We start from the raw sequence: 26,718 nt of genomic DNA on the forward strand, positions 1-26,718 counted from the left end.
TCAAAAAGGGGCTTGATACATATTTGTCTGGGATGGTTTAGAAAGAGTAAATCCTGAATTTGCAGGAGGGTTGGTCTGGAAGATCCTTGAGGTCACTTCCAATTCTGTGTATGAGGTATGTCCCTTTAATTCAAGGGGATGACTGTAAGGAAACATTGTGGGAATAGGGTTAATCAAATGGGATTAATTTAAAGGGAATGGGGTTAATCAGAGTTCATTTCTCTAACTTGTTCCTATTCTTCTTGAAGAAGAGATTCCATTTTCCCATTTTCATTTGTAAGCCTTCAGAGTAACATTTGATGGAGGTAACTAACTGCCCAAAATTGCACTGGTGACATAGGAACAGAAACAGTGCAAACAACTGAAGTGGTGAAACTTCCTCTGTACAAATCATGATGGGAGCAGCACTTGCACTGTGCAATTATTACCAAAACATTTTGATTAGAGACTGAAGGGGGCCAACCATTTTTCAATTGTTCCATCTGCTTCAGAAAACATTGTTGCTCATCTTGGTGACTAAAGAAAGGACCCTAAGCCAATTCTTAATTACACTACTTTTCAATAGACTAGAGAAGCAGCATTTGGCCTCCAGGTGAAAGAGAAAATGCCTTCCACCTGTTTTCAGAGTCATTCTTTTCCCAGCCTCCCAGAAAACAGTGGTTTGATAGCAGAGCATATAAAAATGCTGCATGATTGACAAATGATTATTCTCAGAGGTGAATTATGTTTATTCAGCCTGGCTGAGAATATTTGCCATATTTTAAAAATGTATTTGCTGCAGTAGTCATCACAATCTATTTAATATTTTGTCTTGAGACATCAAAATAAATAATATGATCTATAGCAAGCATTCTTACAAGAGAAATGTGATTTATATTCTGGTGGCTTTTTCTGTGAAATACTTGGAAAGCAAACAAAAACTGCTAAAGAGATGTTTAATCCTGCATGCCTTTTTGATTTTCAATTATCTCCACTTAGACAACTGTAAGGAAAGGCAGCACAGGAAACTTCCAACTGTCTCTGGATGAATTCAATTACTTTGACCATCATGACCATTTTCTGATCACAGAGAAGAGAATTGCAAATGGGTAGTAGCTCAGATGCCTTCTGGGTAGTGGGATTTAATACTATTAGGAACAAAGAAAATGCTGTAATTGCAAATTTGGATCCTTTCAGTATGGCAATAGGAAATACTGACTCTCTATTCTGTCCAGAGCAGAAAATCCATGGAGATATTTTTCCATGCTTTATTGGGATAGACCCAGGGCTGTTATTTAAGCAAAGTACATTTGACTTGACCTAATCTTTGAGATCGTATTGACTGGGGCTCTTACCTTTCTTATGGCCTGAGTCCTTGATCTTCCTCTCCAGCAAAGTACTCCAGAGCCTCCTAGCAGACAACCAGTTAGGAGAAATTACTTGTTCATAGTATAGTTGCCTCTGGCTCCAAACTGGGCCCAGGTCCTGCTTTGTTTGCCCATCACTGGATCACTGATCAAATCTTAAATTAGCTTCTCTACCACCTTATGACTATCTTAAACCAAATTTGTCCAGATTTACACCTGCTCAATCCAACTGATTTCCACATATACGTTGCCTTTATGCTTTCCTTAACTAATACATTTCCTTTGAAACTTCTTTAAAGACTATTTGCAGAAAATGGTGAAATGGTGGCTCATGGTGATTTATTTGGTTTCAAGCCAAAGACCATTTTTCCTGTTTGTTGCGGTGAGTGTTTTCAAATTAATTTCCACAGTAGATCCAACCACTTTATAAGAAAAGGTGAGGCAGCGTTTCTTACTGGTGCTATAGGAGGGCTCATTTCTTTCTGCATTAGTGCAAAGGGGAAGGAAAAGAAGCAAATGGCCAATCATTTCAACCAATTATGCAAAACACTTTATAAAACTTCTCCATAAGCCATAGCTCAGTGCTGTTTCTATGGGTTTTCAGTGTTTATTATGTGGACAAGTTGCTTGGTCCCGAACAGGAGAGGTGCTGCTCCCCTGTGGGGCAACTCATGACAAAAATATAGTACAGGAATGCCTACAGTTTGGGTGTACCTTATCTCAGTGCCTAATGCAAGGTAAAAAGGGTAGCAGAAGTTTGCCCCAACTATTTACAAACGACTGTCTAGTGCTTCAGTAGGAGAGAACAGCAGTTATGTAAGACACATCACCAGCCCTGCTTGCTTGGGAAATTGCCTTTTCTCGGAATAACCTCAGTTCAATTTAATCCAGTCTGTACGAGTGCAGAAATATCCGGGGAAGCAGGGAGCGGGACTAGGCTTGCTGAACTGTGGCAGGCTAGATTGGGTTACCGTTGTAGGAAGGATACCGCCTCGATCTCTCGTGCCTGGAGGCTCCAGGGCAGCTCTGAGGGGAGGCGGCGCTGCTCCGAGGGGCGCTACGTGTGCCGGGCAACAGCGCGCAGCCCCAGTGGGCTGGCACTGGGAGGTGGCCTCGGCCTCAGGCGGTGCAAGAGGCTTCTCTTCAGGGCAGCAGCGTCCCCCCGGGGGGCAGCCCCCAGCCTTATCAGCGCGGCCACGTGTGCGCGGGCAGGCGGGCGGAAGGGGCCGGGAGGGAGCCGGCAGCACCGCCGCCCAGGCCCGCAGGGCGCGGAGAGGCAGCTCGGTATGAGCCTCCTGCCCTGGCTGTGGCTGTGGCTGTGGCTGTGGCCGGGGCCGGGGCTGAGCGGGCGGCCGGCGCGGGGGCAGCGGGGTAAGTGCGGGCGGCAGCACGGGCGCGGGACAAGGGCTGTGGGCAGCGCAAGAGTCCCCGTTGCGCTAAACCCCCACGGCGAAACGCCGCCGTGCGGAGCAAAGAGCCGCTTCCAGACGGGGCGGGCCATGGGGCAAGCGCACGAAGTGCCGCTATGGAAGTGCCCCCAGATTCGCAAGATGATGTACACCAGGGGAGGGCAGTTATTTCGGGCGGAGGGCCGCTTCCTGAGTTTTGGCAAGCCATCGAGGGCCGCATGACAGGCCGCCAGGGGCAGATAAATATGAATTTTCTACATTTTTAGGGGCCCCGCAGGCCGGATAGAATGGCCTGGCAGGCCGCATCTGGCCCGCGGCCTGCATTTTGCCCACCCCTGATGTAAACCCTGCTGTTTGGCTCTTGCTGGGAAGGAAAAACCTCCATCCCACTGGCAAAAAATGCTGTAACTGCTCCTTTCTGGTCCTCTGAAGCATCAAGTACTAGCTGCGGTGGAGACCAAATCCTGCTTGGCCCCCTGCCAGGGATGCCACCCCTGGAGAGCAGCCTCCAGGGGTGATGGGGAGCTGGCTGGCTTGATCTATCCAGGAGGGCACAGCCTAGTCCTTTTACATCCTCACTTCCAGCTCTGGTTACAGGTGTCAGGCTCCAGGTGGATCCCTATGACAAAAAGCATATCGGAGATATTAGGGAAACGTTATGATTTCCAAGCATAGCAGCTGTTTCCATTTCCAGTTGATCGAGATCATGTGTAACGTCAAAAAAGATAAATGCCAGGTGGCATGTGAAGCAAACTGCATGGCCAAATTGCTTTAAAGCGACATGCCCATTTAGGTAGGGCATCTTCATGCCATCTGGCAAAATTACACCTCTCTTCAGAAGTGGGCAGTAACATCAGTGAATATTTGTAGATGTGTTTGTGTTTTGTGATTGCTTTCATGGCAAATTCACAATATTTTAATATGCGTAGGTACATGAAGGTCTGAACTGTATACGTTTGAGCTTGAGATAGCTATGTGTATATGGTTTCGTAGCAATGTTCACACGTTTTATTAGCCAACTTGTAGTCCGACTCATTGTGGTGTTGATCTTGTTACTGTTGAAGCCAACAGAAGTCTTTCTTTTGACCGCAGTGGAAATTGGATTAGGGCCCATATCCAGGCAGAATATTATTGACTAGACGGGATAAGGTGATTTCAATTTCTGAGGAAAATACTGAATGTTGCCATCAGGAGGCAAGAGATGACACATCATCCAATGCAATGGCAAAATAAACAGTTCTTATCTCCTGTGACTGTGGTTTCAGGAACATACTCCCTGTTCCCTATCATCAGATTTAAGGGATCCTGAGGTAGCTTTTAGTGTAGCTGTTCTGAACTTAAAAAACTAAATTAAATGCACGCTGGTTGCAAATGCACATGAATAGGTTTTTGTTTCCTGTGATGATTTAGAAAAAGGTGAATAATTTACAAGGGCATCATCATCTTTGAAATAAGAATTTTGTGCTATTTCATAAGAGTTTTAAAGGAAATCTTAAATTCACTTTGAATAAAATATATATGATCTGCAACTGAAAAAGGTCTTTTTATATGGCATGGAAAACTGGTGTGCATTACTCCTGAAAAACCAACCCATGTTCCTCATTTGCCTTCTTTTTGAGGCTGTCTCTACATGGACTCACAAATACCTTTCAGACAATATTGCAACTTGCAAGAGGTGTTTAAAAAATTCATAATTTACACATGCAAATCATATGAACTGTATCATCTCTAGGATGGAAATTAATTTTGTATCTCTAGGGAAAAAATGTACATTCAATCTATTATTTCCATTATTGTGTGAAATAGTTAACTGTTGCACTCTCAATACTTCTTCAAAAATGCTAAATAGGCTTAATTATGTGTATGCAGCATTTGTGTATGTTCAAGCTGTTTTGTTAGTTTCAGTCAAGGAGAAAATCAGTTTGATATGTTAAGATAATGAAAAAGAGATACAAAAAGAGAAACACACAAAACACATTTTTATCAATAAACATGTTAAGGAAACAATTACTTATTTTATTCCAGTCAAAATCTTATATACAAAGTTCATGTTAATTTGTGATAAATTAATCATATATGCCACATGCAGGTAAACCTTCTAATAAAACTACATTTCTAGAATATCTTTGTTACAAGTCATTTTTCTAATGGCTGTGTTCTTGATATTAAGTTTTATAAACCTTGTACTAATTGTTTACACATTAAGGATATAAAAACTGACATAGTTTGATAAACAATCCATCTGTCCAGGCAAAAGTGAAAATGTTTGTTGAATTGTATACATAATGCTGTAGAGAACATCTCTTCTAGGGCATGACTGAGAAATAAAATAAATGAAAATAAGGAGGAAGGAAAAAAAAATGACAGGGAGAAAATAGTATGAAATGGAGCTGATACATAAATCCATTTTGAATGGCCAGTTGCTTACACAGAAGACTGTAAATTTACATGTTGCCAAAGTATGAATGGATGTTGTAACCCCTGCAGTGTAAAGGTAACAGCCACTTTTATAGATAGCTTTCCATTTCTGAATCTGTACCCATGAACAAATAGCTTAATTCACAGAGATGCTACTGGATTTCACAAAGACACCTTAAATGGCTGCTATTTCTTTTAAGGAGCCAAGTGCCAGGTACACACAACCTTCCATGTGGCCATTAAATTCTCACTTGCCTGTCAGAAGGCCACTAAAAGTGAATATTGAAGCTCAGAGATCAAAAAACTAGGAGGCATTCCCTACAGCAGAGGCAGATTTCTAAGGGCTTTGGTACAGTTGTGAGCCATGTTAATTCTTTTGAGCTGCTCTGCTAAGTAGCTGCATATTTATTTAGGTACTTATATAGTTCACTTCTCAATATATACTTTTTACTATGTTAAAAAATGGCGAGTAACCCATTTCTTCTTCAGTAGACAATAATGTACTTAGGATTTGGATGGAAATAGGAATTTGATTAAATGTGCAAAACCAGCATTTTAAAATAGGTTATTATTAGTTAAAGCAATCTAAAATATACTGGGTACATCAGGAAAAATATCAGAACATGTTACCCACTTAAAACTCACTGATTCATTGTTTAATAAACAAATGAATTATTAACTTTAGCAAATAAACAGATTGTTTGCGGTCACTATGGACCAGGTTTCTGACCATATTTAGGTGTGTAAGGACGCTGATAGACCCCCAGTGGGATTTTTAAAACTGCCCGAGCACCTTAGGTATGTGATTCCCGTTAGTCAATTGAAATCAATTACAGTTAGGTGCCTAACCTGCTTAACCTTTCTTGAAAACCTTTCTAGGTTCTTATTTGTATCTTTCAAGTGCCTAAATGCCTTTAGAAATCTGGATCCAATATTTTAGAATTAGTAGATTGATATTTTAGAATTCATTGATTGGAAAAGGAAAATTATCTTTCCTGCTTTTTCATCCCTGAATTGGATTTTTCAATTTTGAATAAGCTAGTCTAGATGAAGGAAGCAGTCTCTTTGCACATCACGCCTACACCAAAACAAATACATAAGCTAAAAGTGTTTCTGCAGAACTGAAGCTGAAAATACATTTATTTGGAAAAGGTTAATGCCAAGTATTGCACCATAACAAAGACTGAAATAATATATGTATTTGCCAGTGCAACGAGCAACGTTATGAAATATTTCTGAAGGTTGAGTTTGCCTCAGAAGTTAAAAAGCTACACCTTAAAACTGATTAGAATTTGAACAGGGCGCATTGATGCATCATATATGTTCCCAGTATTTATCTAAACAATTTTAATAGCTTATATTTAGGTTTTGGTATAGGGTCTTATAACATCAAATTTACTTCTACACAGGATAATATTTTAAAGAAAAATATAATTTAAATATTTATTTTATTTAATCATCCATTTTATCCATTGTGTGGACAAAAGTCTGTGCCACAGGCTTTCTTTATGTCCTTGGGCAGGTCATTTTGGGAATGTCTGCACAGATAATTGTGGCTGCCTATCCACAGTGAGAGTCCCTCATCCTGATGGGCAGGAGCAGTCCATCCTGCACCAGGAAGCTCTGCTGAACGTCACTGTCAGAGGATGACCCCCTGCTGCTGCTCTTTTCCTCTCCAGGACTCTGTCTGGAACTTGCTTAGGTCTGCACGTCTCCAGTACAGGGATGCCACCACTAGTAAATCCACAACCCCTTCTTCCTTATTTCCAGGCTTTCTGTATCACATTCCCTCTCTCCAGTATATGTAAAAAAGGCTATGTAGTCTATACATCAATGTTAAAACAAAAATCGCAGTAAGGGTGGCTTTGGAGCAGGCTACAAGATATGATAGGGCTGTCCATTTCTAAGCAGCCAGGGGCCACATGCCCCACAGGTCTCATCACATCATTCAGGCCACACCAGTGGAAGCCATTGACCCCACAGGTCTCTCACAGTGCAGACGCCCTCCCGTACTGAATACGTGGGCGTCTTGGATTCGCTTTTAGTTCCCTGGTCATGGGTGCCCTGGGCTGTGGGCTCCCCTAACACTGCTGTGGAAGTCAGAGGGGGGAGGGAGAACCTGGAGACTACAGCTGCTGCCACACCAAGAATAGTGGGTGTTGGGGCTGCAAATTAACTCCAAGTGAGCCACCAGTTGGACAGCTCTGAGGTATGATGTAGATGGGGAAGAGCAGCTCCGTTGGGGGTGACCTCAGTTTTGATCCTAAATATCTGTGTAGACATGTCCTTTATATATGTGCAGAGGAAACTAACACTGGAGATTAGGAAGAACTTTCTGACTAAGAGGATGGTTAGACATTGGAACAGGCCACTTAAAGAAGGTATGGGCTCTCCATCCTTAGAAGTTTTCACAGTTCACTGGAAGAACAGTTTACACAGACACTTGACTGGGATGGTTTAGTCAGGGATGATCCTGTTTTGAGCAGGGGGCTGAATTAGATGACCTCGTGATCCTTTCCTGCCCTGCTTTCATACGATCCTATGTAATCTATGCCTGTCTTTGTCTATAAAATGGAGCTATGGAATGTGGGGATGAAGTCCATCAATGACAACTGAGTGCTACAATGAAGAAGGCCTTGCACATAGGTTGCTAGAATGAATGAAGTTTAGAAGTCCTTATATTTGTCAGTGGAGAGTTATAGGTATGTTTCTAAATGAGGTACAAGAATTTTGGCCAAGATTTTGCTTGCTTTTTTTTTTTTTCTTTTTATCAGGAGTACAACGATGTGTTTTCATAGTGTAATCAGGCTGGCGGATACAACTTGGTTTAAATGGGAAACTTTCAAACATTACTACCTGAATCATGCTAACTGGCGTGCAACAAAAAATATGTAATATCATGTAATATCATGTTCTGGGAAATTAGACCATTCTTCCTTCTGTCAGTTTTCTTGATTGGGCTTTTTAAAACAAAACAGGCCTAGATTTTATTTTGGACTCAGAGATGAACTGGAACACAATCTCAGTTCTCAGGGCTTAATGTAATGTAAAGTTTTATACTCCCAATGCAATAAGCTAACCCACAAGCTACATTTTTAGTATTTTTTCTAACTGTACCTTTGTGTTCTTAAAGATGCAACAAACAGGTCAATCCCGGATGTCTGTGCCACTTGCCATATTCATGCCACATGTCACCAAAAAGAAGGCAAAAATGTCTGCATCTGTAACTATGGATTTGTGGGTAATGGCAGGACTTATTGTCAAGGTAAGCTGTGTTCTTTTTTAAACACAGAATCATCAAAAATTATGGTTGGAAGTGTGCAATTTCTAACAGTCTGGTTTAGAATGATGCTGCTTAGATCTTAGGAATGGAAACATTTCTAAAAATTTGTCCAAAACCTAGAAGGCCTATAGTTGTTTTTGTAATTATTATTTGTAAAATATCTTATAAAATGTGGGTTCATCAGTTGCTTTTAAAATAAAATAAATATTTTTGTGCCCTTCACACTATCAAAAGACATATTAGTAATATTATATCTTTACTGCTCTTTAAATTCGGAGATACTTGATTCAATTTCCACATAAAGAGACACTGCAAAGTTACATGTTTTACAAACCCCAGAATTTTGACCATGTTTTCCCCCAAATTGAACGCATTAAAAATCTTCGTATATTTTTTAAATTTTCAAGGAAATAGAAAAGTAATAATTTCCCCCATTTTTGTTGCAAACAAATCATTTTTTCACTGAGAACCAGAACATGAAATGGACTTTTAACAAAAGAATCACTTCACTGATTTTTCCAGTTAGGATGATGACTTTAAAACAGGGGTGTCAAACTGAAATGGTCCCACGGGCCATTTGAGTGGTATGGGACTGGTCCGCTCCTGCTTCACATGCTGGATCTAGTACTTGTGGCACTCAGTCTGGCCAATACAGGACTGCACCTCTCTTATCAGATTGGGATGCGAGTAGCACTGCTCCCTCTGAGTACCCAAGGAGCTGGGGGGGAAGGGGGCGCGGGGTCCCAGACTAGCCACATGCATGGCCATCACTGTGGGACCCAATGATGTGGTCCTTGGGCTGTATCTAGTTTGCAGGCCATATCTTTGAATCCTTGCTTTAAAATACTTTCAGTTCTTAGATTCAGAGGTGGTGGTGTTAAGATATATAGAAAAGTATGTTTATTATATTTAAATGTGTACCATGTATTAAATACTAGCCCATACATACAGTATCAAAGTGTTATCCAGGGACAGTGTAACAAGTGGGCGTCCCAGGGCTGGTCAGTTGTTGGCCCACCCACTTGCTTCTAGGCTAACCGCCCGCCTTCCTCATCTGCCACACCTTGATGTTAATGATTACAAGATATTACCTAGGCGGGAGGCTGCCCATTTACTAGCGCAATGTTATGGGCATTACCCACAACTCCTACCTTCCCTTATTGTGTCCCATGTCTTGCAGATGTTTCTCCCTCCAGTGGCTCCTACTGGGATCTGAGCTCCGGATTCTTGCCAGGGCTCTCATTCGCCACCAGAGCTTGTGGTCTCAGTGCCCTCACCCTGGGTTCTGTCCTTACACACACATACTCTGGGCCTCCAAGCCCTGGGCTCCAGGTCCCACATACTAGGCTCCAAGCCTGCACATTCCAGACCTCCAAGCCCGCCCCATGGGATTGGGGCTTCTTGACCTCCCTGGGCTCTCCCCTTATCCCTGGCCCCCGGAGCTTCCTTAATAGCTCCCCAAAGCTCATGGCCCCACCCCCCCTTGGAGCTTCACTCTAGCTCCTATATGCAGCCTCAGACCTCCACCGCAGAGTCTGGGCACTGCCACAGGTCCCTCCACCAACCTGGGTCCTGCCTCAGTACTCTTGGCGAGTCTGGGCTCCCCCTGCTTGAGCTCACCCAGCAGGGATGTGGGACTGAAGTTAGGAGGTGCCCCATACTCGCCTTTCACTGGGGAGGTAACTGGCCTGGCATGTCTGAGGGACTGTCCCACTACAGACAGTCCCACCAGGCCACCCATTTCTGGCAGGGTGCAGTTTTCAGTCATACCCCATAACATGGGGCCTTGTCCTTCCCCATAGCCCCAGCTCTTACTTCCAAGGATGTTCCATGGGTAGCAGCTCAGTAGTTGTTCCTTCAGCTGCAGCAGCAAACTGCTGCTGTTTTGCTGTTCAGGGCCCTGCTCTTGCAGGCAACAGCTGGGCCCTGTTCCCCAACCAGGCAGTGGTGCCCAAATGGGATTGCAGGCAGCTGTGGACTGCCTTGGTGCTGCTGCTCAAGCCCCTGCAAGTAACAGAGCACCCTGTGCTCTGTTACATACAGTTACTATAGGTTGCACCAATACAACTGGTAGCTGGCAAGAAATCATTTACCCTGAGTTATGAAATTACAAAAAAATCAAAGCAAGCAGAAGTCTGATTTCTTGAGAATGATGGGCAAATTTTATTTGAATCTCTTTGACGTATTTTTGAATACGATGACAGATAAAGACGAGTGCCAGATTGGAGCCAGCAAGATCTGTGGAGAGTATACATCATGTCATAATACTTATGGAAGTTTTTTTTGTGTTTGTCTGGATGGGTACCGTCCCTCTAACAACAACAGGACATTTATTCCCAATGACGGCACATACTGTACAGGTAACTGCAGCAACAAGACTCAACTTTCAGAGCCACCTCTTTGGCAAACACTTTTGTTTCTTTGCAGTCACATTATTTATTTAAAAAACTCACATGCAAGTAGTTAACTCTTACTCACAAATAACCCATGGCCCAATTATATACCCACTAGCTACACATGTTATTCTCATGCTGTGAGCTAGGCTGATTATATTCTCCTTTCTTCTACTTTTCTTTGTTCTGTTGATGAGCATGATTGGTGCAAAGCTGTTTTACTGACCAAAAGAAGCTGCCATTAAGAAAAAAGGATGATTCACCTTCCCCTACTTCCAGCTTTTCCAGTTTTTTGTTACTGTGGGGTTTCCTCTTTTAGGCAGAGTATAGACTTGAGGGCACAGACAGAAGTGCAGCTCCCCACTGTAACTCAGAATGGTTTGCAGGAAGTGTTCTGAGTTACAACAAGTCCCTGGACCAAACAGAAGTTCACTGTTGGTTCCAGGGGGAAGGAGAATCTAGCTCCTGGGTGGGAGCCTGCAGCTGGTTTCCCCTAGTAATGACCTCTCCTCCCTCTCAGCCTGTCCCTGTTTTCAGAATGGGAGGGGGAAAGGGAGCAGAGGGACTTTGTTCTAAGGGTTCCCCAGCCAGTGCTGGAGGGTGAAGTGGGTGAATTGGTAAATGCTGCATACGTGTAGATGATGATGCTTTACTGTGCAGTAGATTAGTCTACTGTGCAGTAAAGCGTCTTATGTAGATGTGCCCAGTACATTCTAGGATCAGTCCCTCAGACGATGGAATTTAAAAAGTAAATCCAATTAAAAAAAAAGATTTATAATTTTTGTTTTGGATTCCAGATATAGATGAATGTGAAGTGTCGGGCCTCTGTGGCCATGCAGGTCAGTGTGTGAACACCTTTGGAAGTTACAAGTGCAACTGCATAGAAGGTTACAGACCAGAAAATGGAACAGAATATTTTAATTCATCTAAGATTTCATGCAGACGTAAGTGCCTGTGGATATTGTCTGTGCTACAGATATAATCGGGTCCATCATGTTATAGCAGTACCTCCCCTGACCTATACTTCTAATTCCCCAGGGCAGCAGCCCTTTGTGTGGGCTTTACCTCTTGTTTTTTTGAATTCACCATATTGAAATGATATTTGGATGGTAGGGTGACAGTAAATGTAGGTTGCCACAGGCTCTCTGCAGTGGTTTGAGTATGTAAGGTCAGTGAAGTTTGCTATGCCATGGAGGTGATATAGTTAGGTTCTGAGTAAGGAGGAAATCTGCCACAACCTACTTGCATAACTGTGTTGCTTCAAGAGGAAGGGAAGAGGGGGATAAAGGGCTGGTGGACGAGGTCAAGTGGATAACACAAGCCTAGGGGAGAGGAATAATAAAATGATAAACCATCCACTTGTTACATACTGTGCTGCCTGCAAGAATAAGCGACTCTTGTTTTTCCTGCTATACACAGAAATTAATCTAAATTTGAAAACTTTTCTTTCTGTCTTCACTTCTTCTCCTTCCCTCTAGTGTAAGTTTGCATGGCAGTTCCATACCTGATGGGCACAGAAGGCTCACAGAGCTGACTGCAGTTCTCAGGGTGCATTGTATCCAGGGTGAAATGAACAGCTGGTGATTATGGAATTGTCTTGTACAGAGAATTGCAATGTTAGATGACAGAGCATATTGCACATAGTGTGTTGCCTTAGATCAAAATATCTAACCTTAAGTTGCCTAATTTTTAAAGGTGTTGATCAACTGCATATCTCATGGACTTCAGACAAGATGAACAACTTAAATAAATTGACTATAATTACATGTGTACTGAATATCCCTCAAGTGGAACTTGACAAGTGGACACAGACAAGAAGGACCAGTCAGATTTGAACTGGTTAATCTAAATCAGCTTAGATTAGTCATTAGAAGCAAGATAGAGCAGTACCAAAGGGCATACTATTTGGCAACTGTTGATCCTTCTAGATCATGGTATATGCATGAGAGGTCACCTAGACCTTCAATGCATATGTCTAGGCAGTTCTTGGAGACCTTCCATCCTCCCTTTAGGGCACTGAGACAGAATCCAAAGGCCAGACTGCATCCAGACATTTGATCTCTCCTTGGCTATATTTGTACAAGCATCCAGGAATTGAGCCCATTGCTCTTGTGTGGTAGACAAGGATTCTACCACTGAGCCACAGGGGACTTCAACATGCCATTAACCTAGACCTTTCTGAGTATTGTTTCTGTCATGCATGTGGAGATACACAGCCATTCACTCTTCTGATTTTTTTAAAATCGATCTCCTGGGAGAATGTTTCTGATTAATAGTCTGTAGCTGTGCAGGCAGGTCACAGCTGCCATGAGAGGGCTGGTGGCTCCCAGTGGACAGCCAGCATTTTATTTTTAGTTAGATTTTTTTCATGGATTTTGTGAACAATGTCTGATTCCACAGAAAATTCCTGATTTTGTAATTTCCATGAAATGTGCAAAACACACCTGGCTTTTCTGGGCTGCGCTGCCTCAGGCCCCCCACCTCACCATCCACTCCGAGATGTGCAATGCCAGGGCCCAGAGCAGCTCTTTGCAGCCTCCTGGCTGCAGCCAGCCCAAGCTTTGGGTAGCTGCTGCCAGCTACATAGCCTGGGCCGCTTGCAGCCTCCCAGCCTCCTGCTGGGAACAGCCTGGGCTACATGGCTGGCAGCAGCTGCCTCCTTGTCCACCTGTCTTTCTCTTGCCCTCTTTTCCTCTCTCTCTCTCTCTCACCCTCTTTTCCTATCTCTCGTCCCTTCCTCCTCTCAAAACTATGGCAAACAATTTGGCATGCTACGCTTTGCATAGCACTTTACATTCCCCAGTAATAATTTGGCAGTTCAGCCCTCCTAGCTCTGGACAACATCACCTCTAGCTCAGGTACATACTTGAGTTGTGCACCCCTGGTGTAAAAGGTGGCAACCCTACTCACACCAGATCAGACATCTGTCATATCACAGCCTTATATATACAGCCCTTCTTCCAACATATGGCACACATTAGTCTGTAAATATAAAATCCCCTGGAAAATTGAGTGTTGGGGTACTTATTACATTTTTCAGAAGTTAGGGGGTACTTGCTACTTAAAAGGTTGAGAAACACTGGCATAGCACATAATGAACAGAGCTGCTGGCACAAAAGCGAGCAGGCAAGCCATCCCCACCCCTGGCCACTGACTGGCTGTCATGCGGCCCCACCCTTTTCTACCAATTGGGGAAGTGACAGGGCTGCATGATGAACAGCCCTTTCAGCCAATCAGTGGCAAGGGGCAGGGTCATACAATGGACAGCTTGTCCACCAATCAGCAGGAAGGGGCAGGGACATCAGGGCCCCTCAGGCAGTGAGAAGCATGGGGGATCCCACCACAATAAGCCCTCTAAATTGGCAGCCAGCCCTGTGATCTGCCCATGAAATTGACCAGCTGCCTTCTCAGGTTGAGTAGACACCTATCCATGGAGCTCCAGGGACACATTCCAGGCCCCAAACTTAAAGATATATCACTGTTGTTCAGATAATCAGGGGCAATAGTATTTTATTCCACTTACCCACTTGAGGGTAGCATTTGTTCCCTTCCTTGCCATCTAAGTGTTGGTTGCCTACATGAGATTTTGGATCATCTAAGTGTCACACTTATGCATGGGTTGGAATTCTAATCTTGGCCAAATAGTGCATGTGCATACATATTTGTATACGCATGCAAACTGGGCAGGTGCACCAGGAAGAACATGGAGGAGAAGGGCCTTCCCGTCCTGTCTCCCAGTAACTGAGTGGCTAGGGCACTCACTTGGGAAGTTGGAGAATCTGGATTCTAGATCTCCTGTGCCTAGAGAGGGTTTGAACTTGGGGCTCTGGGTCTCTGATTTCTCAGCACACCACGCTAGCCCAGCTAGTCATGGGGTTTGGCTGACTAGATTTTCAGATCTTGGACATCACTGTAGCCCTCCTCAACCTGCCCCCCCCAGTGCTGCTGCTGAATGCCAGGAAAAGCCCAGTGTTGCTGCTAGCCCCTGCCTGTAGCCAGCCTGGGCCCTGGGCAGCTGCAGCAGGCAGCGGGCAGGCTGCAAACAGCTGCACCAGGCTCCACAGTCCTGGCATCAGCTCCATGCTGGTGGCAACTGCACACGCACCTCAGAGCAGAGAGCAGGGATAGGGTCTGAGGCAGCGCAACCCTCTCCCGCTCTCTGCTCTGAGGCACGTGTGCCATCACTGGTATGGAGTGGATGCCAGGGCTGCAGAGCCCTGTGCAGCTGTTTGCAGCCTGCCCGCTACCTGCTGCAGCTGCCCAGAGCCCAGGTTGGCTACAGGCAAGGGCCGGCTTTTCACACTTCTACTAAGAATTTTATGCTAATACACTATAAGCTCCATTTTGTTCTTTATTAATGGAGAAATCTTTAAAAAATTCCTTACGGTCTGACAATCCTACTATTGACTCATTTATCCTATCTAGTTTAATAAAACCTCACAATTTATAATCTCTCTTTGCTCAAGGAAACTAGGAATATATACACTTTACTTACAAGCTAGACTTCAAAATGTTTTCATACAACAATATAACAAATTGTTCCTTTCTGACAGTAGAGATTATAATTGAGGTGTGCTTTGCTTTGGTAGGTTCATGTCAGGCTATTTTAGGTGGCATGAGCCCTTTAATCCTATCTGATTTAAACATGTGAATATGGAAGTAATTTGTTTGGGAAGACTGTAACTTCACTTAGGAGTTAACAAGGAGAATTATCTTGAAATTACAGCATAATTCTGTGTGGAGAGTAGGCGTTTCTGAGCGTGATGGTGTCTGTCTGTGGAGAAATGAAGGAAGTATGTTATAGTGTAAACATATGCATACCTAAATATGCCAACATCTTTTCAAAAGGCTTACACTAAAAACAAATAAAAGTGATGGGCATTGATTCAAAGAAATTGCCTTTTTGTGCAGCTTACTGTTGAATTTCATAGATTTAAAGATTGTTTCATTACAGTGGAGTTTTTTACATTATAAAAAATATGTCAGTGCATGTTTTAATATATTTGAACTCAAACAAATTCTCACTTCAAAATAAAGGGCCTATGGCATTGTTGTGAGCAGATTAGGATCCTGTATTTCTATTGTCCTCATATGATTATTTTTTCTCTCCCACTTTTGCTTATAGCTGTGGATTGTGGGGTTCCACCTTCTATCCAAAAAGCGTATTCAGCACCTCTGAGTAGGACCACCTATAGAAGTAAAGTTGTCTATATTTGCATGGACGGTTATGTGATGGAAAATGGTAATCAGACAGCAGTTTGCAGTGCCACGGGACAATGGGAAGGTGCTGATTTGGTGTGCAAAGGTAAATAAAATAATACAGATTTATTCATCATCAGCATTATTTCAGTAATAACCATGAATAGCAGTCATCGCATCAAGGCCATCAGCTTGAAAACTCCCTGTTGCCAAGTTGAGAAGTCTATCTGCCAGCTTTACCACCACATAAAAGCTGTATGTTAAGCAGTTCTTTTTTGAATTGCTAATAAAGCCATAGAATATTAAAGTTGGAGGATTGTGAAATGAAGACTGAAGGCTGGTGAATTTCTGCAGCTCTGAAAATCTCTGCTGGTTTACACCAACATAAAATCTCTTACTGAGCCTATGTGCACAAAATGAACAACTTAAATAAATCGACTGTAATTACATGTGTACTGAATATCCCCAAGTAGAACTTTTCACAGACAAGAAGGACCAGTCAGATAACTGTAGAGCAGATTTAGTCATTAGAAGCAAGATGGAGCAGTGAGCCAGCAGTACCATTGGGCATACCACTTGGCAACCGTTGATCAGGTCATTTACCACTTTTACGGTTGTTCACCACTTTTACACATCATTCACCTTTGTGTTGAAACTAGGCTAGTCACCTTTGTTTTTTGATCCTTAGCACTAAAACATTAGAATTTGTTTGGGTCAGCTGATGGTAACTATTTAAATAAAACAAATGCATTATTTTGTTGAAAAACATGAAAATACTTCTGATATTGTGCAATAAAAACTAAGGGCCTGATGTGAGCTAGAGCATGATCTTGCAAATGCTTGTGCGCACACATGCAGTTCCTGGCACAAGGAGTTCTTTTTACTTGATGTGAGCTTTCCCACAGAAGTTAAGTGATGTGCATTTGCAGATTGTTGCTAGCTGAGCACCCGGTTTGATTCTGCTGCTTAGATATCCAACTCTTACTATCACTTAAAATGCTTTTTTAACTTAGAGGGTCAGAGTATTATTAGCTGCTTACAGAGACTTAGTAGAGTATTTTTATTGTAGATTGGCAGAAACCACGTAGCCATGTTGCTTTTAAAAGTGGAGGGATATGGCCTACTGAGTCCGCATTAAGATGAAAAGCAAGAATAAACCAAAAGAATTGTCACCCCACTAACACGTGGTTTACAACTACTCAAAGATCTCTATTAACTCTGAATATTAATTGACATACCCTGAGGCTTTATTTGTTTTTACTCAATCTTTAAATTGGCATAATTACATTTTCCAGTCACTACAGGATTCATCTCCCACAGATTTGACCCTGCAAAGGTCATTCTTCTATTCTTTAGCATCAAATTTAATATGTACTCAAGTTTTCTTAGGCAGTATTTCAGCCTGTCTTAAAGTGCCTCTGTTTTGGGAATCTGCTTTAATAGCTTTGTTCTAATTTGAGGCTCAGCACCTAAGAAAATATTTGCTCCATTACATAGCAAATACACATCTCTCAAGTTTGCTTTTCAGTCTTGCTACCTATGAAGGATAATGATAGGTGAGTAGCAAGGTTTTCTTACAGGTCCCCTTTTCCAAAATATTGCTTATTAATTTAATTTAAAAGGCATCATATACCACTCTGTGTAACTTAGCTTCAGACTAAAGGTGCATATGTTGCATATAATCTCTGGGAGAGAAGGCTCATTCTAGTGTTTCATAGCACGTACTTCCTGAGGTAGAGACAGGAACGTGATTAGCATAGCAGATTTATTCCCCATTGCTGCATATTTTTAAATTTCCATTTAAAGGTGATACTGTAGGTCACCTGGTGAGGCTTCTGCAGACTTTGTCTATTTTTATCTCTGTTTCTGGACAGAACTTCAGAGTTATTTCTTTTTAAGATTTCTTTTGCAATCCCTTCATCCCCCTTCCATTTGTGAGCTTTAGCTAAGGTAATACTTTAATTCCTAATTTAGCTTTTACTGTTCATTTTTCTAAATGAAGCAATGCATAATCTTTAATTGTAGTGGAGGATTCACAGTGGATTTCAAAATGTATTTTAGCCCCAAATTATATTCTTTCATTAACTCAATCTTCCCTCTTCATTCTTTTAATTCCATAATTTTATTATGAAGACCCTCAAAACCACTGAGTAAGTGAATCAGTTTTTAAGTCCATTGCCCCAATTTTCTAATTATCTCCCCTGAGACTGGAATAACCTACAAATGTTTCCTTTGTGATTTTTCCTTGTCCTGGTTGAAGGCAATTTTTCCTCTTCAAAACCTCATTTTAAATGTATCAGTAGTGGAAAGCAGATATCTTGATTCTGGTTTCCACGTCCCTCCTTAGAAGCTCTTGCAATTTTTCAAATGTTGGGAACATCAAAATGGGATGTGCACCTTCCACTTTATGTGACACTGGTCAGGTTGCAGTTGGAGTGGTGTGTCCAGTTCTGAGCGCCACACTTCAGGAGGGATGTGGACAGCATGGAGAGGGTCCAGAGGAGGGCCACTTGCATGATCAGGGGGCAGCAGGTCAGGCCCTACAAGGGGAGGCTAAGGGACCTAAATCTGTTCAGCCTCCACAAGAGAAGGGTGAGGGGGATCTAGTGGCCATTTACAAACTAGTCAGAGGGGACCAGCAGGCCCTAGTGGAGTCCCTGTTCCCCCGAGCACTACCAGGAGTGACAAGAAATAACGGTCACAAGCTGGCAGGGGGTAGATTCAGACTAGACATCAGGAGGCGCTACTTCACTGTCAGGGCGGCTAGGATCTGGAACCAACTTCCAAGAGAAGTGGTGCTGGCTCCTACCCTGGAGGGTCTTTAAGAGGAGGCTAGATGAATACCTTGCCGGGGTCATTTGACCCCAGTACTCTTTCCTGCCATGGCAGGGGTCGGACTTGATGAACTGCTCAGGTCCCTTCCGACCCTACCAACTATGAAACTAGAAAGGAAAATCTTCTTTCTCCTTCTGGTATAAAGTAACTTTATATCCCAAGGGTTAGGATCCAAGCCCTGCTCAAATGCTAAAGAGGGAAGGGAAACGATATACATCTCCTTAGTTGAAGATCCCTCTGATATGTGGGTGGACCTTCGGTGGAGGCAAAGTCAACATAGTCAGTTCCTGCGCCACCATGGGCTGTCCCCTGATGAAGAATGCCTGGCTGAGCAGGCACCATGCCTGAGACATGAGGACTGTAAGCAGCCTTACAGAATCATAGAATCATGAAAAGTAGACCTGGAAGGGACATCAGGAGATCACGTAGTCCAACCTCTGCTCAAGACAGGATCATTCCTAACAAAGCCTTTTCAGACAAATGTTTACCTGACCTGCACTTAAATACTGCCAAGGATGGAGATTCTACAACCTCTACAGATAATCTGCCTCAGTGCTTAACCACCTTTGTGGTGAGAATGTTCTTAATATCCAACCTAAATTTCCTTTGTAGGTTAGCTCAGTGCTGCTCAACTTATCCAGCACCACAGGCCAGAAGAATGGTGTGAGAGCAGTTTGCAAGCTGCATCCCATGGGCAGGGTTAGTCTTAAGGCCTGACCCAGCAAGAGGTCAGTGTGTGGGTCCATCCTGCCTGCAGGTGCAGTCTTGTGTGCTGGCCTAGTCCTATGAGCCAGATCAGGCCGTGTACCAGTCCAGCAGCATGCTAACCTGGACCCATGCACCAGTCCACAGGGATATTCATGAGTCACAGCAGGGGGACCTTCAGCTAAGGAGGTATAAATGGTTTCCCTTCCCACTGCAGGGCTGAGATACTAGCTCTTGGGATATAAAGTTACTTTATACCAGAGGGAGTAGCGTATAGGGCTACACCATCTGGCCCACAAGGTTCTCCACAGGTCTGGAAATTTGGCAGCAGGGAGCAGCAATTAATGTAGCCACTACTCCCCTGCCACCCAATTTCCAGACTTGTGGGGAGACTCACAGGCTGGATGACACAGCTCCATGAGCCAAGGGTTCAGCTCTCCTGGCTTAGCCTATAAATTCCTCTGTCCTGTACCAGGGCTCAGGTAGAGAATCTGAGTTGCCATCACTGTTGCTGACAGGTAGAACATGTGAAGAGACAAAAACATTGTTGGAAGATGTTGGTGCTTGTGGCAGGGCACTGCGGGTGCCTGCCACTGTAAGGGCTTGGAGCTGGCAGCTGGCAGGTGCCTGATGAGGGCGGCCATGTTGAGCCTAGGGCTGCCCACATAAACAGGGCCGTTCTGCTGCTGGAGGCCAGGCAACAACACTGCCTGGCCAGGGGGCTGCTGGTGTCATCTGGAGGTAAGGGAGGAGCTGTAGGGAATGGTCAGGAGACTCCTGGTCCTGGGTACGACCTAAAACTGCACCCTGCCAGGAGTGAGTGGCCTGGTGGGGCTCCCAGTGGCATGGGAGCCCCAGGAAATGCCAGGCCAGTTACCACCCCAGTGAAAAGTGGGTCGGGATGCCTTAACCCGTAGCCCCCATGACCGGGTGGGTTACCCTTTCGTAGGGTCTGGATGGTGGACCCCCGGAGAGAGAGAGTGAGGCCACTCAGGCCTGTCTGAACTTCCCCTGACTGGTCAGTGCTGGGGCCAGGACCGGAAGGGTCAAAGGGCCGGGGACCCAGCGCGAGGAACGCCCAGAGCCGAGGGCCTGGGGTCCCGACTGGCCCAGAGGTGGGCCAGGGCTAGTAGCCCAAGGTCCTGGGGGGACCACACCCATGAGGGGGAAGCGGTTCAGGGAGCGATGCTGCCCGGTATGAAGGCGGATGAGACCGCCTGAGGACAGGACTCCAGGTAGGGTTCAAACAGGAGGACTCTGGGGCCCAGTGTGGGGGCCGGTGATTATGATAACATCTAGATGCCATCTGCGAGGCATAGGCTGTGGTGAAGGGGAGGAATGGAGCTGCAGATAGTGCCCCCTGGCATCAGGGCAGGAAATGGGCAGCCTCCCGATTAATTACATCATTTAACTAATTAACAACAAGGCGTGGCGGACGAGAAGGTGGGTGGTTAGCCCAGAAACAGGTGGGCGGGCCATGGTTAAATTGGCCCCGAGAAGGGCCCCTGTTACAGTGCTAAACCCAGTTGTGAAATGTAACTTGGAGGTCCTTTTTGGTAATAGGTTCGTTCCACTGTGCTCCTAAACTTCTCCTTTTCATTGCATTATAGGATGTTTTGTTGTTTTATTGTATATTGTAGCTGGAACATCTAGAGATACTAATCCAGGATTTGGGCCCCATTGTGCTAGGAACCCCACAAATCCTGAACTCCTGGAACTGCTGTTTAATTTAGCAAATAAGTGAAGTAATATTTGGTGAAACAATCAGCACATCCTAAACTGTCTGTCATGTCTTGGCTTGCTGTAAATTTTTGTCCTCTATTTTTTTCTCCAGAAATCGACTGTGGCAGACCTTTTTGGATTCCACATACAGAAATGATCTGGGACAAATCCACAGCTCTGGGGAGCAGGGTGTACTATAGATGTATAGAAGGGTATTACTTTAATGGAGACAGAAATTTTTCAGAATGCACAATAAGTCAGAAATGGGAAAATATCACAGGTGTATGCAAAGGTAAGTAACTGTTAATAGAGGTCTATGCTTTTTCCTCAAAATTAAATGGTTAATACTAAACTCAAAGCATGATTTTATTTCAAAGAATGACTAATGCTGCATGTCCCCAAGTCATGTGTGCTGACATTAGTAGCAAAAATAAGCTTTTACGTAGTTTTACTGCAGATGGGACTACAAAACCATCACAGACAGCAGTTCCTATTCTGTGGTATAGGTACCACCAGTGGTATGTAGAGAATCTGTCAGTGGTACACGTTAACAGATTTATTATAATTACTTTATATGACAAAAATTTGTTGGTGGTACTTAAGGTTGTATTGTTTTAAATTGGTGGTGCGCAGTCTGTCAGAGTTTGGAAACCTGTCAGAGCTGGAATAAGGGACTGGATTCTTCTTTAGCTGATGTATCAACAGAGCTGTCAATAAGTTTCAGTTGTAGGTCAGAGTCTAAAGAGAGTTGTCCTGAAAAGACATGTATCAGGGCAGAACTTGATCTGTAAATTCTTTGTTGCTTGTGGTTATGTACAGGAAAGAAAGAGCCCAGGTTTAGTTTCAGTTCCCAAGTTTAATGTCTGAGTTTAAAGAGAGTTTTGCTTTTCTGTGCTGTGCAGTCATTTGAGAACTCCAGAGCATCCTTTTTATGGTGGTGCTTTGTCTCTCTCTCTGAATTTTGTGTTTCAGGTACTTCTAGGAGATCATTTTGAATAAACAGTTTCTTAGCACGGACTAATCACTTCTATATCACAATTGTTTTGGGGCTCTTTCAGTAATAATGTGGCAAACCTTTCCTAACACCCAACACAGACATGAATTAGAACATCTATTTCTCAATTGGGGAGGGTAGTTATCACAAACCTGTCCATGGGGCACTGCTGGAACCGTAAGTTTCTTCCCACTGTCCCAGAGCTTCTCCCAAGGAACAGACTAAGGTTTGCCCTGGGGTGAGTCCTTCTCCCCACAACTTCAGCCCTACTGCCTTTCTTACTGGACTCTACATCTGTGGGAGACACATCTTTGGTAGCTTCAAGTAGTTTCCTCTTGTATTGTGAAAGAATTTTAGGCCCCCCCTTCCCATAGAATGGGCTAGCTTGGAGTATCACTTGACCTGAGATCTCACTTTCCCACAAACAGTCATTTAGGAGACAAAATATCAGAGGTATTTATTATATAGGAAAAAAGAATTATACAATTAAAACTCACCATTTAGTTTGAAGACAACAAAAAGAAGGAAAGTTCTTACCTTACAACCTAGCCCCTCTGAGAGTCCTGCCAGTACTTCCAGAGATCACCCTTCCAGCTGATTCTGCCAGCCCTGACCACTGGGGATTTGGACTCCCCCAAAGCCTAGGATAATCCAAAGACCACAACTGTTTCATAGATAGTCTTCCTAAATACCTCCAAATGAACCCTGCATGCATCAGCATTTTCCCAATTACTGATAAGTCTAAAAATCCTCTAGAAATTTCTTTCCTTCCTGCTTGTGTTACAGTGATGTTGCTGTGATGGTCCAGGAAGGATGCAAGTAGCAAAAATTCTTGTGGGTAATATCTTTTATTGGACCAGCTGCTTGGTTGAGATAGACATAGGCAAGCATTCTGGTATCTTAGCCTGCTTGCAGACAGTTAAAAAAGCCAAAATGGAGCTTTACTTTAAACTCAGTGCATACCTGAGCCAAGCCCTGTGCATACCTAGAAGAGTCAGTGCATTACTTCAACCTGGCTCTGCAGCATCTATAAAGATGGGGCGCTTTAATGGGGCTTTTTGGCACTTTTATCAAATAGCTTATTGAATCAGTTTTAGCTAAAAGCACCAAAAGTCCCACTGAAGTGCCCAATATTTATGGACACTGCAGAGCTGGGTGGAAGTAAGACCTCGCTGCTTCTGGTAAAATGTGGTATTGTTGTTTTGTTTTTTTTTAACATCTGCAAGCACTGGGATAGGTGCAGACACAGAAGAGTTAAGTTGCAGATGTAACAAAAGCTTGTGTAAAATTTATAAACAAAAACAGGATACAAGAGAAATGATCAGATAGTCAACATTCAGGAGAGATGCAGTGAAAGCCTGATATAGGAGGAATAAGAGTGTTCAGGAGGGTCATTATCATCTGTGAAGTGCAGAGGTTATATTATAATGGTAGATTATCAAGTAGATCATCACGAGGTCACTGTCTGTGTTAAGTCCGTAGTACTTAGTATCCAATAAGCTAATGAATTTCTGTTTCCAAGCTAATATTATGAGGAGTGTTGGGTAGATTTCCTCTGAGCACAAGAACTGTGAGGTCAGGCAGTAAGTGATTTTTCTGAGAAAAATGTTTCCCTGCCTATGTTTTAGTGTCTCTATTTTTTATTTTTTTCTGGTGCTTATTCATTCTGGTGTGTTATTTTTGTTAGTTTCGCCCACATAGTTACCATGAGGGCATTTGGTGCATTGGATGAAGTGTACCACATTCTGGGATAGACAAGTGTATGATCCATGGATTTTGATGGTTTCATTCTGATGTGTTGATTGTTCTGGCTGTAGAGATGTGTTGGCAGGTATTGCATTTATTGTTGAGGGAAATAATATTGTTGAAAAGGAGATACACCTGCATAATTTTATACCTTGGCCACATCTACACATGCATATTAAGGCACTCATTAAACTCTTGCATAGTTTGCGAAAGAGTTTATTGCTCCTGGGTGTAGCATATATGCATATGCCTAGGACCACAGCGTGGTGCAGCTCTGGCTGACAGAGGCCCTGGGGGTCAGACCGCTAGCTTGGGGCTGCTCCTACCTGGCTTAACATGCTGTGGAGGTGCTGGCTGGGGTATGAGGGTGCTTCAGTGCGGGGCTAGCTGGCACGCAGCCCCCACACTGAAGCACCCTCATGCCCCAGCCAGCCCCATCACTGTCTACACGTGTATTGCAACAGAGTAAATAACTGTTGTAGGATAATACTTGTATCTGGCAGTACTAACCTACAGCAGAGTTAATTAGTTTACTCCAGCCTAATAGCTCTGCATGTATAGATGCATGACACTTTATTGTAGAGCTAATTAGGTAACTCCACAGTAGATGCACCCTCTTGAATGTTACTTTAAAGCCAATAGAATGACTCCCACTATGTAAAATTAATCAAGTGTGTAAACCTTTGCAAGATCAAGGCTTTAATCTTCATCTTAATCTTACTTGCTTTGTGAATGCCAGTGTCCACACTCCAGTTAGATTGCCAACATTGCAGTGGGAGTTCTGTCTGAAGTAGAAGTTCAGAATGTAGTCCCAGTGGTTCTCTCTGAAAACCATTCCTGTAGTGCACAGGGGAATGGACAATTAGAATAAATGGTGAAATTTCAAAGCAACAGCTCTGCTAGTTTTGGCATGTTTGAAAAAAAAAGTGACTAAAAAGCCGTGCAAAGCTTGAAGATGCTTTACTACTAAATTTTTAACACTCATTAGAGGTCACAAATGACTTTCAGATGAAATGAAATTTCTTTTTCTATTTCAGTAATGATGCCTTTCGGATGAATGTGATCTTAAGGGTCTATGTAATTAATCAATAAATCTCATTAAAATGAGAAAAATTCATGCACTGCTCCAGAATAACTTATGAAAGAAGTCAGAGAATCATTTCTCTCCTTTTCCACTGCCTTAGGGGGAGGTGGACATTATAGAATGAAAAATCTAATTAGAACTAAGGAAGAAGTTTAAGAAATACCTCTTGAAAATATGCTGTTTGACAAATAACCACTTTTCTCCATTTTTCTTGTCATAATTGCAGTGAAACTCCCTTTATTTGCATTGCCAGTCTGTTGAACTCCACAGTACCAAAAAATAAAATAAAATTTAATGATAGATATAATTAAATACAAAAACTGTGTTAAAGTAGTTGACACTACTAGGAAATGTTGGGTCTAAGCACTCCGCATGATAAGGCTGTTGAGAGTAAATTCCAACAATGGCTGGCTTTCAACTGATTCTGAGGGGATGATTCTTTGCCTGTTCTCCTCTATCACAGGGTATATAACCTTCCATTCTGGTCCTATCGCTTACATGCATGAACCAGTGATAGCTTGCATGAGACAAGTCAGCAACTAAATACCACTGGCTCTTTGCTGGTGCATTCTGACATAAGAAAAATACAATGTTGGGCACACCATTGGGCTCGTACCCTAAGTTTCTTCTGAAGAGAGCTTAATCCTTTCATAAAATCTGCATTTTACATGTTATTATACAAGCTGTTCAGAAGTTGCTTCTTTTGCAATTGAACGTGAACACATCCATTTTTCAGGTGGTTTCTGCCCCCTGCTTCTCTGCATTTCATAGGTAGACTGGGTTTCCACCAGAGGTACAGCATGCTGAACTGCTGTAGAATTGTACTTCACAGCTCGGAAGTGGGGTCTACTGTGCCTGTCAGAAGGGATTCAAGTATGCCAGAGGAAATGACTTTCCAGTTTGCACTGAAGAAGGGGTTTGGTTAGAAAGCACTCCCACCAACATAGGTAGAGTCTGAAATATCCTAAAGACGACAGAACTTTAATGTTACATAGTAGCAAACTCAGGAAAAGAAAGTATCCAAGTGTAGCTCTGTTCTGCAAAATGCTCTCTTGGCTAGGTCTAAATCTGTTTTTGTGACATAAAGTAACTTGGCAAGATTGAAGGTCGTATTTTTTTTAACAAGGTGAAACTGAGTAAAAAAACCCAACCCCTTCTAAACCTGCTTTATTCTTGTTGAAAGGATGCAAGAAACAGAAAGTTGCATTGCTCAATACCGGAAAACTATAAGGCATAATAGTGCATGTCACACTGAGACTATAAAATGACTCTTTGGAGAGAGACAGGGAAAGGACTCAAAGGATCTTTTAAATGAAAATTCAGAATGATTTGTTTTTGTCTTTCACTGAGTAATGATGACAAACAGTGAATACTGAAAGGTCAGGAAGAACTAACAGAGAAGATAGAGTATAGAATCTTTTCCTCCGCAAGGCACATGTACCGGAAACATGCCAGTGAGGTTAAGTCCCACAGTGGGCTTTATTTTCAGCCACGCTGGTCCTTCTCCTTTCTGCTGTATATTCTCCCTGCCCTTTTCATGGTTGCGACATTTAGCCAGGCTTTGCACAGCTACCTTTAACTTTT

At 43.1% G+C, this 26,718-nt stretch overlaps 1 protein-coding gene and 1 long non-coding RNA gene across 2 annotated transcripts in view; one reads left to right on the plus strand and one right to left on the minus strand.

Annotated features, from left to right (window-relative positions):
* The first annotated feature begins 823 nt into the window (after window positions 1-823).
* Window positions 824-26,718, plus strand: part of SUSD1 (sushi domain containing 1) — a 100,249-nt gene continuing 74,354 nt past the window's right edge. The window contains exons 1-6 of the mRNA XM_019490779.2: window positions 824-2,717; window positions 8,307-8,438; window positions 10,661-10,816; window positions 11,647-11,793; window positions 15,975-16,154; window positions 21,423-21,602. Of these exons, the coding sequence (XP_019346324.1) occupies window positions 2,633-2,717; window positions 8,307-8,438; window positions 10,661-10,816; window positions 11,647-11,793; window positions 15,975-16,154; window positions 21,423-21,602 (880 nt within the window). The 5' untranslated portion in view covers window positions 824-2,632. The remainder of the gene's footprint in view (window positions 2,718-8,306; window positions 8,439-10,660; window positions 10,817-11,646; window positions 11,794-15,974; window positions 16,155-21,422; window positions 21,603-26,718) is intronic.
* Window positions 2,679-25,003, minus strand: LOC109283962 (uncharacterized). The gene is made up of 3 exons (XR_002091279.2): window positions 24,772-25,003; window positions 22,842-22,945; window positions 2,679-3,374 (listed from the first exon to the last, which is right to left on the minus strand). It is a non-coding gene; the product is annotated as an uncharacterized LOC109283962 (long non-coding RNA).

This window comes from Alligator mississippiensis, chromosome 3 (genome assembly GCF_030867095.1).
Source record: "Alligator mississippiensis isolate rAllMis1 chromosome 3, rAllMis1, whole genome shotgun sequence".
Taxonomy (NCBI): domain Eukaryota; kingdom Metazoa; phylum Chordata; order Crocodylia; family Alligatoridae; genus Alligator; species Alligator mississippiensis.